Source organism: Hylobates moloch, unplaced genomic scaffold (genome assembly GCF_009828535.3).
Source record: "Hylobates moloch isolate HMO894 unplaced genomic scaffold, HMol_V3 SCAFFOLD_22, whole genome shotgun sequence".
Classification (NCBI taxonomy): domain Eukaryota; kingdom Metazoa; phylum Chordata; class Mammalia; order Primates; family Hylobatidae; genus Hylobates; species Hylobates moloch.
In genome coordinates this window covers 46,288,661-46,301,739 of record NW_026652297.1, presented here as the reverse complement: position 1 = coordinate 46,301,739, position 13,079 = coordinate 46,288,661, and the positions used below count along the sequence as shown (strand labels likewise).

General features: G+C 52.6%; 1 protein-coding gene across 5 annotated transcripts in view; it reads left to right on the top strand.

The window, feature by feature from the left end:
- The window catches only part of ANK1 (ankyrin 1), a 242,735-nt gene that overhangs the window by 199,965 nt on the left and 29,691 nt on the right, over positions 1-13,079 (top strand). For all 5 annotated transcript variants that reach the window (XM_058433668.1, XM_058433669.1, XM_032144332.2 and 2 more), the window contains 10 exons: positions 204-415; positions 904-1,108; positions 1,806-1,902; positions 2,134-2,362; positions 4,429-4,554; positions 4,682-4,801; positions 6,438-6,516; positions 6,797-6,871; positions 8,732-8,863; positions 10,340-10,486. In XM_058433668.1, coding sequence (XP_058289651.1) covers positions 204-415; positions 904-1,108; positions 1,806-1,902; positions 2,134-2,362; positions 4,429-4,554; positions 4,682-4,801; positions 6,438-6,516; positions 6,797-6,871; positions 8,732-8,863; positions 10,340-10,486 — 1,422 coding nt within the window. The remainder of the gene's footprint in view (positions 1-203; positions 416-903; positions 1,109-1,805; positions 1,903-2,133; positions 2,363-4,428; positions 4,555-4,681; positions 4,802-6,437; positions 6,517-6,796; positions 6,872-8,731; positions 8,864-10,339; positions 10,487-13,079) is intronic.

Here is a 13,079-nt window from a genome sequence, read left to right as displayed (position 1 = left end):
TGAGGGGATCTCAGCTGCTGCCTGCAGCCGCATCTCCTCTGCTAGGCCTCTGGGCCTGGGCACTTCTTCTGGCCACTATGCTGCCCGGCACCTGGGGAGGGTGTGTGCACTGGGTCTTGGGGACAAGGAGGCTCTGGGGCCCCTGGAAGTCCTGAACCTGTGCCTGATGTGACCGGGGTGGTGGCCTGCGTGTGTGATTCCAGAGCTGGGGAGCCTGGAGGAGCTGGAGAAGAAGAGGGTGTGCCGAATAATCACCACCGACTTCCCGCTGTACTTCGTGATCATGTCGCGGCTCTGCCAGGACTACGACACCATTGGTCCCGAAGGGGGCTCCCTGAAGAGCAAGCTGGTGCCCCTGGTACAGGCAACGTTCCCGGAGAATGCTGTCACCAAGAGAGTGAAGCTGGCTCTGCAGGTGACAGCCCTCCTCCCCGCCAGGTCCTGGGGGTGGACTGAACTCCAGGCCTCTGGGAAGGCCACATTGTTCCCCAGGATATCCCCACACTTTTGTCTGGTGCTTTGAAATGCCACAGTGGAGATCTGAGTTTAAAGCTGAAAGGAGAGTCGAGTGGGAAGGGGTAAGGTGGAAGCTCCCTGATAAGTTGCAGAACCCCTGGTAACCCATCAAGCTGCACAGCCCGGTCTGTGCAGCATGCAGGAACCGCATGACCTCCGGGAGTTGACTGTGGTGCAAGCAAAGATGCACCAGCCCTGGGAGTAAGAAGCAGAGGAGAAGGGGAGAAAGGGCTCAGGAAGGCAAGCTCCACCATGTCGGTTCTGTGGTCCAACAGCAGGGGGGACCCCGTGCACTGACAGCCACTCTCACCAGGCATGGAGCTGCCTCCCGTCTGACTAGCCACTCTCCTGCTTGGGCCTGAGTGTCCTGCCTCTGTCATTTCACAGGCCCAGCCTGTCCCGGATGAGCTTGTCACTAAGCTCCTGGGCAACCAGGCCACATTCAGCCCCATTGTCACCGTGGAGCCCCGGCGCCGGAAGTTCCACCGCCCCATCGGGCTTCGGATCCCGCTGCCTCCTTCCTGGACGGACAATCCGAGGGACAGCGGGGAGGGAGACACCACCAGCCTGCGCCTGCTTTGCAGCGTCATTGGTGAGAGGGGCCCCTGCCTCAGACTTGTGTTCTTGGCCGGCACTGCAGTGCTTCTGGAACACAGTAGGGGGGTGACTCGAGAAGGCGAGGCCAGCAATCCTCTTAGTTTTTGTTGACTTCCCCGGGAGTGAGGTGCTCTTCCAAGAGATGGAAGGATGATGCATCTGCCTAAAAGTCCATGCCCATGCAGTGACTCATGCCTGTAATCCCAGCACTTTGGGAGGCTGAGGTGGGTGGATCACCTGAGGTCAAGAGTTTGAGACAAGACTGACCAACATGGAGAAACCCCGTCTCTACTAAAAATACAAAAATTAGCCAGGCATGGTGGCATGCACCTGCAAACCCAGCTACTCCAGAGGCTGAGGCAGGAGAATTGCTTGAACCTGGGAGGCGGAGGTTGCAGTGAGCCGAGATCATTCCACTACACTGCAGCCTGGGCAACAAGCATGAAACTCCATCTCAAAAAAAAAAAAAAAAAAAAGTCCATGTCCCTGGGGAAGAACCCTCCAAGCCCTAGGAGGAGGGGCATGCAGGTTGCTAGGAGGAAGAGCAGAGGGTGAGGGTAGGTGTGCCCAGGGCTGCAGACAAAGTGAGCTTCACTCAGTCTCACCTTGCACACCAGGGCCTTAGCATTTTCGTAAGCTCCATGCTTATGTCCTGAAGACTGTCTCCAGCCCCATTTCTGCCGGTGTTACAGGAGGAACAGACCAAGCCCAGTGGGAAGACATAACAGGAACCACCAAACTTGTATATGCCAACGAGTGCGCCAACTTCACCACCAATGTCTCCGCCAGGTGAGAAGAGGCCAGCCCAGCCCAGAATTGTGTGGGCCATCCTCAGGCTGTATGCTGCCGTCCAGGCCTGAGGCTGAGGCTCCCTCACTGTCCCCTCCACGTGGAAGCCTCTGTGACCACAAGTGTGGCAAGAGTAGCCATGGCGTGGCTCACGGGCTGCTCCCGTCTGGATGGAAAGGATGCTGTCTGTTGGGCACTTTGGAACACATTATAACTCACCCTACTTTTTAGGTTTTGGCTGTCGGACTGTCCTCGGACCGCTGAGGCTGTGAACTTCGCCACCCTGCTGTACAAAGAGCTCACTGCAGTGCCCTACATGGCCAAATTCGTCATCTTTGCCAAGATGAATGACCCCCGAGAGGGGCGCCTGCGCTGCTACTGCATGACAGATGATAAAGTGGACAAGACCCTGGAGCAGCATGAGAACTTCGTGGAGGTGGCCCGGAGCAGGGACATAGAGGTACGGGGCTGGGCCCTGCACCGCCTCTGGGACAAACCCTCCCGCCATTTTCTCCAGAACACCATTGCCTGGGGCAGGCAGGCAGTCCTCCCTCTGTAGACGAGGGGCTCCACAGCTGTCTCTCTTTGAGACCTATCTTGAGAAGCATCTTAGAGAAGCTTCAGGAAAGGAGAGAGATGCCACCATGCACATCTCAGAGGAGGCTGCCGGCTTTTCTTCCAGTGATCTGTGAAAAGAGTTGGCATTTGCCGAAGGTCTTGTGCACCAGGGACTATTAAAAGTGCTGGCCAGGCTGGGTGCAGTGGCTCACGCCTTTCATCACAACACTTTGGGAGGCCAAGGCGGGTGTGTCACCTGAGGTCAGGAGTTCGAGACCAGCCTGGCCAACATGGTGAAACCCTGTCTCCACTAAAAATACAAAAATTAGCCGGGCGTGGTGGCACTTGCCTGTAATCCCAGCTACTTGGGTGGCTGAGATAGGAGAATCACCTGAACCCGGGAGGCAGAGGTTGCAGTGAGCTGAGATCGCACTGTTGCCTCCAGCCTGGGAGACAGAGCGAGACTCTGTTTAAAAAAAAAAAAAAAAAAAAAAGTGCTAGCCAGCTGGGTATGGTGGTGGGGGCAGGAAACAAAACAAAAAACAAACAAACAAAAGTGCTGGCCAGGCTCAGTGGCTCACGCCTATAATCCCAACACTTTGGAAGGCTGAGGCAGGAGGATCGCTTTGAGCCCAGGAGTTTGAGACCAGTCTGGGCAACATAGTGAGATGCCATCTCTATTAAATAAACAACTAAAAGTGCTTTTCTTGCATAATCTCATTTAATTCTTATATTTGTGGGTACCTTTATTATCCCTTATTTATGTATTAAGAAACTGAGGCTGAGAGGTTAAGTAACTTGCCAACGGTCACACAGCTAAGTGAGTGGTGGAGACGGGATTTATCCAGGTCATCTCTGGCCCCAGAGTCCACACTATCACCTGCTGTGCTAGGGTTTCAGTAGCACCTAGGCGAGGAGGCAGAGGAAAGGGCTCAACAGATAATGTGAAGAGTGAAGGCATGGGGGCTAGGTCTGAACCAGTTACCGATCCTAAGAGACCCAGTTGGGTTAAGATGCATAGTAAGCCAGCAGTGATCTAAGCCTCAGAATCTGCACTGAGTTTTCCTGGGGAAGGCCGAGGGCCCCGTAGAACAAGCGCAAGACTAGAACCTTGGTTCTATTCCTGTCTTAGGCACTAACGAGGTAAACCGGTTTTTCTCTTTCAGCCTCAATTTTTTCAACTGTCAAATGAGTTAATGATAACTTATCAGTTGAAAGCTTTATATACACAGTAGGGATCATTATTATGGGTGAGATTAAAATAGAGCAAGTGCTGGTTTCCAGCTCTTCTCATGAACAAAGCATCTTTGGACAGACGTAAAAACAGAACCTTGGTTTTATTTTTAGAAACAGGATCTCAGTCTGTTGCCCAGGCTGGAGTGCAGTGGTGACATCATAGCCCACTGCAGCCTCAAGCTCCTGGCCTCCAGTGATCCTCCTGCCTCAGCATCCCAAGTAGCTGGGACTACAGGCACATGCCACCACACCTGGCTAATTTTTTAAAAAAATTTTGTAAAGATGAGGATCTCCTATGTTGCCCAGGCTGGTCTCAAACTCCTGAACTTAAGCAATCTTCCCACTTTGGCCTTCTAAAGTGGAGGGATTACAGGCGTGAGCCACCATGCCCAGCCCAGAACCAGGGTTTGTTATTGTTGTTGTTTTTCAGAAGCTATGTTATGATATTCAAGTGAAGTTTTGGAATACTTGATAGCAATTCTCATCAACATCTCAGGGATATTTGAAGATCCCTACATATTACAAAATCTATTGAAGTCGGGAAGCATGCCTCATTGATCACAATTTTGGAAATAAAGCCTTTCCTACGACAGTCAGTGGATTTCGCAGCACACACCCCCATGCCTCTTGCTGCAGCAGAGTGTCTTGGAGAGAGAAGGACCGAAGGTGGAAGGGGGGACATCTGGGCCCTTCTCTTCCTGACAAGCTGTATCTGCTTTTCCTCTCCTGCAGGTGTTGGAAGGAATGTCCCTGTTTGCAGAACTGTCCGGGAACCTGGTGCCTGTGAAGAAAGCTGCCCAGCAGCGGAGCTTCCACTTCCAGTCATTTCGGGAGAACCGTCTGGCCATGCCTGTAAAGGTGCCGGTGCCCTCTGGCTGACCTCTCCTCTGGGTCTAGAAAGTTGGGGAGGCAGAATTCTCTAAAACAGACAGCCGGGTGGCCTAGAAAAGGGCCCCTGAATTCTCCTTTGTGTGATTGAGTTTAGGTGAGGGACAGCAGTCGAGAGCCAGGAGGGTCCCTGTCATTTCTGCGCAAGGCGATGAAGTACGAGGACACCCAGCACATTCTCTGCCACCTGAACATCACCATGCCCCCCTGCACCAAGGTGAGCTGGCACCTGCCAAGGAGCCTTGGCCCGAGACGGGTTCCCTGTAGGAGGTCCCCAAACAGACCCCAGGTCCAGCACTTCCAAGGGGCTTCTTCCTGGTGGAAACTTTGAGTCCCCCGAGGCATGCAAAGGTGCTGAGCTCTCCTCCACATGCTCATGTTGTGGCCTGGCGGGGAGACCGTGCCCTGACCCTCTCTGCAATTTGCAGTGCAGTGCTGGTCATGTGACAGGAAGAACAAATGTTGGTATCAGATGGTGATGGGCACATTCACGCTGTGGACCCTGGGCTCCCTAGGTGTGAAGGTGACAAGGGGCCCTAAGGGCATCTGCCTTGGTGTTCCTGGCCCAAGGCCTCCGAGGTTCACACCAAGGAGAGCTGCTAAGGTCTCCCAGCCCCTGCATGGCTTCTCTCAGGCCGCTTTTTCATCTACCTGCTTATCTTCCCAGGGTGCTAGGCCCTCACAGAAGGGAAGCCTGGTGTCCTCAGCCACTGCAAACACCCAGGGTTTTGAGCTCAGCAAAGGAGTCTTGGCCACGTATGTTCATTTGTCGATACCTGTAAGAGTATCCCAGTCACCACCTCTGCTAGGGACTTTGGAGGGATCATACGTCTCCAGACCGTCTCCGTGGTTTTCGTTGGTGTTGTTTTGCTGTTGTTGTCGTTTTAATCATTAGCCTTCCATGCTAAACTAGGAAAGAAGCAAGGTTACATTCATAAGTCCATGGCTCAATCTCTCTTTTCTTTTTGGGCATGAGATGAGGGTGAACCAACTTCTTTTTCAAAAGAGGATTTTCAGGCTGGGCGCAGAGGCTCATGCCTGTAACCCCAGTGCTTTGGGAGGCTGGGGCAAGGGATTGCTTGAGCCCAGGAGTTCAAGACTAGCCTGGGCAACATAGTGAGATCCTGTCTGTACAAAAAACCAAAACTGAAAAATTAGCTGGGCATGGTGGCATGCACCTGTAGTCCTGGCACTCGGGAGGCTGAGGCAGAAGGATCACTTGAGGCCAGGAGTTTGAGGCTGCAGTGAGCCATGATCGTGCCATCGCACTGCACTCCAGCTTCAGAGACAGAGTGAGACCCTGGCTATTAAAAAAAGAGAGAGAGAGAATATTTTTCTGCAGCCTTGGGCAAACATCTGGATGCTTTTCCACAGGGCTGTGATGTTAAGACCTTAGGGCAGTAGAGAAACGGGTCTTTCAAGCAGAAAGAAATCCAAAAAGAAAAACAATCGTTTTAAGTTCAAACCCAGCTCCATCGCATATTAACTGGGTGATCTTGGGCAAGGAACTTTGTCTCTCTATGCCTCAGTTTACTTATTGATGAAATGGGAGTAATACAGTACCCACCTCCTAGGTTGCCATGAACATTAAATAGGGCCTCGCAGGTGATGGGGTGACGTGGGCTTGCCGTTATTACGACTGTGATTAATAACGCATGTGCGCTTCTTCAACTTCCCTTCACTCCCACTCCTCCCATGTGTTACTCTTTGTGTTAAGTCCCTGAAGAAATGGACTGATTGTTTACAAGGACTGGGGTCAGCCTTCCACACCCCTGCAGCATGGGAGCTCAGATCACTTTCTCTGGGAAGGTGGGGAGAGTCCAAAACCCAAAGCACCCTTTCTTCTTCTGCAGGGAAGCGGAGCCGAAGATAGGAGAAGGACCCCGACGCCCCTGTCTCTGCGATACAGCATTCTGAGCGAGTCCACACCAGGTATGGCCTCTGTGTGTTGATGCATGCTTGCTCCCTTCCCAAGAAGGGTGGGCGTGAGCTCATTTCCCCGCAGCCCTGTGAGGGCTCTGCTGAGGTGCCGCTCGCTCAGCCAGTTCCAAAAGCAGCTGCAGAGCTGACTCGGGTCTTCCCCTGATCTTGCAGAGAGTCTAGACAATCACCCCAGTGCACACGGAAGCCACATCCATCACAGGCCGTGTCCTCATGCCTGTCAACTGTGTCCTGCCCTGGCTACTAAATGAAATCTAATGCTTCTCCCCAGGTTTTCTCAGTGGGACTGACCAGCCAGAGATGAAGATGGCTGTTATCTCAGAGCACCTCGGTCTCAGCTGGGCAGGTGAGTGGGGAATTGGGGACAGAAAAGCACTTTGTCCATCTCACCTACCCTCTTCCCCCGCAATGAGCAATGAATGAGGCATTTCTAACCCTCCTTTTATCACCCATGGGTTATCTGATTTGTGATTATCTGAGCTGGGTCTGCTGCCCAAGCCACAACATTGGGTGCCCATGAAGGGGGAGCCCTCTGCCTCCATCTCTGTCTGACTTTCCTTTCTAAGAAAGAATCAGCTTTTGAGTTTACAGGAGACCTTGAAAAGGAGGGAAGGAAAGGGCAAGTCTCAACATATTCCACTATGGTCTATGGCTGTGGCTGGATCTCGCAGAAGTCCTGCCAACCGTCGGGGTAGATCTTATTTTAAGGGAGACAGGTGGGCAAATAAAGTGAAGGCTCAGAATGTGCTGTGCCCCAACCACAGACCCTAGAACTGGATTCTCCCTGTGTAACCACAGCAGGTCCATTGCCCAGTGTGAGTGGCAAGTGAAGACACACGGAGACACGGGGTTGCAGCCGTGAAAGAGGCTTAATCACAGGACCACCAAACAAGGAGGGAGGAGGAAACCTCAAATCCGTCTCCCCAAGGAGGAGTTCAGGGCTAGGGCTGTTAAGGGCTTTGGAGTGGCTGGAGTGTGTAGGTGTTTGATTGGTCGGAGAGTGCAGGGTGAAGTCATGGACAGGGAGAGGAAGAAGCTACGTTCTTGTGCTGATCCCTGCCTTCAAAGTGGTTGCTGGAATTGGGAATCTGAAAACCATCTTAAGGGATCCTTAAACAGAAGCCTAATGTCAGAAACCCTGTCTTTAGGAACAATGGGGGTGCGAGTGGTCAGTATCCAGCACTGTGTGTCTTTGAGCAACAAAGAAGAGGAACCAAGCGCAGCTTGGTGAATGCTTAATTATAACTGTATTTCTGTCCAGAGCCTGGCACTCAATTCTTGTTGACGCTGAGTTGGCTTCCCCTTCCCCTCCTTATTTTTTGTTAGCTTTTATATGAGTGGATTCCCTTCATTCACTTCCCCTGGAGAACACTTTAGACACACTCAGAAACCTTTTGGCAATAACTTGTGGAACGGCAGTGTGACAAACTCAGAAGTTCAGACACGGCTCCTTCTTTAAATCATGACTGCTGACTGCTCAGGGGGCGTGTGTGTGCATGTGTGTATGCACGCATATGTGTTGTGAGTGTGTGCACATTTGTGTTGTATGTGCGTGTTCTGATTCTCACCATCACTTTCTCCCCAGTCTTCTTCATCCTTGAAATTAGACTCTAATGCTATTTTCCTTCTAAAGAAATAACAATAAAAATAATGGGGGATGTTGGCTAACAGTCTGCATTATTGCCTTGCATTTAGATGGGAACTTGCATTTTCATTTTAAATGTAAATAATGCCTCTCCCTGAAGATGCATAAGCTCAGGAGTCCATTTTCATTCTCATTAGTTCTCGGCAGTAGGGCATGGCGTGGCCCAGGCAGCACTGGGGTGAGAATCGGCAGGTACGGCTGCCTCCTGGCTCAGGGACTCTCTGGCTCTGTGACCTTGCAGAAGTTGCTGACCTTGCTGAGAGGTCATATCATCTCATATTGGAAGTTACGAAAGGAAGAAAGGACATTTGATCATTTATTCATTCAGGACCTATTTAACAAGCACCCCTCCCATTCTTCCATTTTCTGGGGATATAAAGGTATAGGTTGCTGGCATTTCATAAGAAATTTCTTGATAAGAAGGAAGACCAAACCCAAGGGAAGCTGCCTCAGAGCTCCCTGTGCTCCCCACTGGGTGCCCTCATGCCCCAGTGCCCACTCAGCCTGTGTGCTGGAGGCCCCCTGCATGGCTCACATCTGCTATTGGTTCTTTGCTTGCAGAGTTGGCCCGGGAGCTGCAGTTCAGTGTGGAAGACATCAACAGGATCCGAGTGGAAAATCCCAACTCCCTGTTGGAGCAGAGCGTGGCCTTGCTGAACCTCTGGGTCATCCGTGAAGGCCAAAATGCAAAGAGTCAGTACCGTCCCGCTGAGAAAGCCTGTCCTAGGACCTCCTCCCCACCAAACTAGTTCTTCCTTCAAATTCCATTCATGACACTGGCCTCTGGAGTCAGTCTGTCTCTGTCTCTCTCACACACACGCACGCACCACTTGCATCAGGAGGTCTTCCAGGCAGTCCTGCCAGAAGGCATGACCAGAGAAGCTTGGCCTCGGCCTTTCTCACATCCTTGGAATAAGATAAAAATTGCAAGGCCTGGCACGGTGGCTCACGCCTGTAATCCCCACACTTTGGGAGGCCAAGGTGGGAGGACTGCTTGAGCCTAGGAGTTCGAGAACAGACTGTGTAACATAGTCCTTTAAAAATTAGCCAGGTGTGGTGGCATACACCTGTAGTCCCAACTACTCTGGAGGCTGAGGCAGGAGGATCACTTGAGCCTGGGAGGTCAAGGCTGAGTGAGCTACAATTGCACTGCTGCACTCCAGCCTGGGCAACAAGCAAAATCCTGACTCAAAAAAAATAAAATAAAAATTGCATCAGGACTCCTAGATGACAACATCTGTGCAGGGTGTATGACTCATCGTTGAGGTCTTCCTGTTGAATTTCCCAAGCAAATGAGTATTGTCCTCTCAGGACACAGTCTGGGTGAGGTGGACCCCAGTCTGAACCAGTTCCCATTCTCCCAGGAGCTTCCTCCAACCTGGAGGGAGCTTTGCCTCATTCTCTTTTCAGCTCCTCCTCAACCAGATTCCCAGACTCAAAACCACTAAGTGGAAATTGAGTGTTTACATTTGCATCTCAAATCATCTGGCAAGGACCAAGAATTTCAAAAGGACAGAATCTAATCATTCTCATCCTTATTTTCTTGTAGTATTCCTCTTAGATTACAAAATAATAATAATAATAATAATAATAATAAAAACAGTCTTTCTAGACTTTTAAATTGGCCACTGTGGTGGGCGCGGTGGCTCATGCCTATAATCCCAGCACTTTGGGAGGCCAAGGCAGGCAGATCACTTGAAGTCAGGAGTTCGAGACCAGCCTGGCCAACATGGCAAAACCTTGTCTCTACTAAAAGTACAAAAATTAGCCGGGCATGGTGGCATGCACCTGTAATCCCAGCTACTCAGGAGGCTGAGGCATGAGAATTGCTTGAACCTGGGAGGTGGACAGTGAGCCGAGAGTGCCCCATTGCACTCCAGCCTGGGTGACAGAGTGAGACCAATAAATAAAATAATTTATTATTTTTTGGTAACAGAGACCAATAAATAAAAATAACTGCCCACTGTTAGCATTTGGAAAACATCTGTTGAAGTATAAAAAGTATTCTCCCAAGAGGAAGTTTGTTTTGATTCTAATAAAAGAGGGTGCCTCCACCTTCTGAAAAAAATTATCTTCTTTCTCCATCTTCATCCTGGCCCCATTTTCTGAGCCCATGTGATCCTTGCTCGCTGGCCTGGAGTAACGCGCATCTCTCTTCTGCGCCCACAGTGGAGAATCTGTGCACAGCCCTGCAGAGCATCGACCGTGGTGAGATCGTGAACATGCTGGAGGATTCCGGCCGACAGAGCCGCAACTTGAAGCCAGACAGGCGGCACACGGACCGCGACTACTCGCTGTCACCCTCTCAGATAAATGGTGAGTGTCACCTGGACCAGGTGGGCGCTGAGCCGGGGCCCTGCCCTACAGGCATCAGCACCAATAACCCCTTTCCACAATACGTCATCCCTCAAAACCCACTCTGCCTCCCATTGGTGGGAGGTCTGGTTTGTCAGCAATGAATTCCTCCTTTCCGGGGAAGCAGAGGCGAAGGAGAGAGATGGCTGCTCCTGTGCAGGTGGGCATCGCCTCCGCCTGAGCCTCTGCAGCCCTGCAGAATGGCCCCCAGGCCCTTGCCATCAGCAACTGCGTCCCCACAGGGCCTGGTGTTTGGGAAAAAGCTGAGTCAGAGGCCTCCAGCTAGACACTGCCCCTACACAGCTGCAGACTTTCTAGTAGCTCTTTGCAAGGTGTGGGCCCTCTTTGGGATGTCAGTGTCCCCATCTGTAAAACAGTCAGTGGTTGGGAAGCAGAGGGCATGGAGATTCCTGGCCCAAGGTCTAGTGCAGTTTAACTGGACGGTGTTTTACGAATCCTGCTGTGGCCACTTCTAGGGACTGAGCAGTTTGCTTTTCCTGGAGCCGGGTCTCTGTGCTTTTTCCTCTCCCCCTTTTCCATCATCTCATCTCCTTCCCCTCATTCTTTGTTGATGTGACTCAGCATGGCAGGGATCCCCCTTGAGATCCAGTCCAAGGAGAGGATGTACAGGAGGCTGTGACCTCTGCCCCCAAGCCCCTGCCACTCCTGGGCCAGGCCCCCTTGCAACCCCTTCCTCGCCTGCCCCTTCTCTGGCCAGCAGGCACATAAACAGCGAGGCCCCACTCTCCGGCCAGGTCTGGGTTCTAGGCCCTTCCTTCCTGCCAACTCCCTGCATGACTGAGCCCTCTCCCCTTCTGTAAAATCAGCAAGTTGGATTGGATCCCTAAAATTCCTTACAGACCTTGAAACAAAATTTCCATGTCTGTGACATGGCTTCCTCGGGTGGCTGACGCGTCACCCTGGATGCCTGCATGGTGATGTGTATGCTCCTCAAGCTCCTCGTCTTAAGGGCCATCCCCGCCACGCCCAGGCTGAGGGTGGGCACCTGTGACTGGGTACACAGTTTGGGGGCGCGGCTGAGGGCAGGTCTCAGGTGGGCCTGGGCATGGAGCCCCTGCCAGGGGACCGTGTACTCGCTGAGCCCTCCCTGTCCCCTGCTCCGTGTCCTGTGTCTCCTGAAGTGTCCCATCTCGCATCCTGGGAGCAGGGCCCATCTGCTGATCACATCCCATCGCCTCTCTTCTGCCTGTGACCTCATCTTGACCTCTGTGCACTCATGCTATCGCGCTGCCTGTCTCCACTGTCCCCATTTCGGCAGGCGCAGAGCCGGCCATGTCCACATGCATGTCACGGCCCCCAGCCCTGTCTCCCCATGCATATCATGGCCGTGTCCTGGGCGTATGTGTGTGTGTGCTTGTGTGCGTGCGTATGTGTGTGAATGTGTGTGTGCATGTGCGTGTGTGTGCGTGTGTGCATGTGTGCGTGTTCGTGTGTGTGCGTGTGCATACATGTGTGCGTGTGTGTGCACGGGTGTTGCTGTGTGGTGCTGCCTGCTGCGTGTGCCCGGCCCACTCCCCGGGTCCACCCCCTTGGGGATTCCAGCCTCCCCTCAGGGGACCCGTCCAGAGCTTTACAGGAGCTCAGTGGGCTGAGGGCAGTTGAGAGAGGCCACAAACCTGGGGAAATTCTGGTGACAAAGCTCCTCTCCCTTCCCGTGTGTCAAGGCTTCTTTGACACCTAGCGCATACTTTCAGTCAAGTCAGAGGGGCACGCTTTTGATTTCCTGTGCCCTGATTAAGCACCTACAGGACAACGGGCCACCAGAACTGCATGAGTGTGAATATTCACAGTTACAGACCTGGGCATCTGTGAGCATCTCCCCGGGCCACAGACCCCTGGCTCCCACCAGGCCTTGAGGCATTCTTGCCCGAGTGGCTCTCAATTCCTGTGTGGGACTGGGCCTGTGCACTCCATGTCTGCTGAAAGGGCTCTGCTTCAGGGGGTCAGCCCATTTGGCAAATATTTTGCAAGCATCAACCACACGCCAGGCACTGTGCTAGGCAGGAGAGAGATGCCTGTTCTCAACCAGACAAAACAAAACAAAGCTCTGCCTTCGTGGAGCTTTTCCCTCCTGTGAGGAGAGCCACGTGGGGAACTGTATCACACACCAGCAGTTACCACGCATGGTGCAGGAGAAACAGACCAGAGTCGGGGCCGGGGGGACTCATGGTGCAAGGGAAGCGGGTGGCACTCGAGGACTTGCTGGAGATGAAGTGGCAGCCATGCGTCGGCATTGAGGAGGAAGATTTCAGAGCAGGGAGTGTGAAGAGGGCTTTCCTGATGCGTTCACAGGACGGGGCTGGAGGCGGGGGCGAAGGGACAGCGGGAGAGGGGGCAGGCATGGGGGCTGGAGGGGTAACACGGAGCCCACCCATAGACTGTCATGAGGACATTGGGTTTGACTTGGAGTGAGCTGGAAAGCCATCAGAGGGTTCTGGCCATGACTGCACTTAAGTCTTTGAGGGAGCCCTCTCCCAAGTAGTTGATTTCAGATGGTCACAGTCAAATGCTCCGTGCTTCCTGGCCGCTCTAT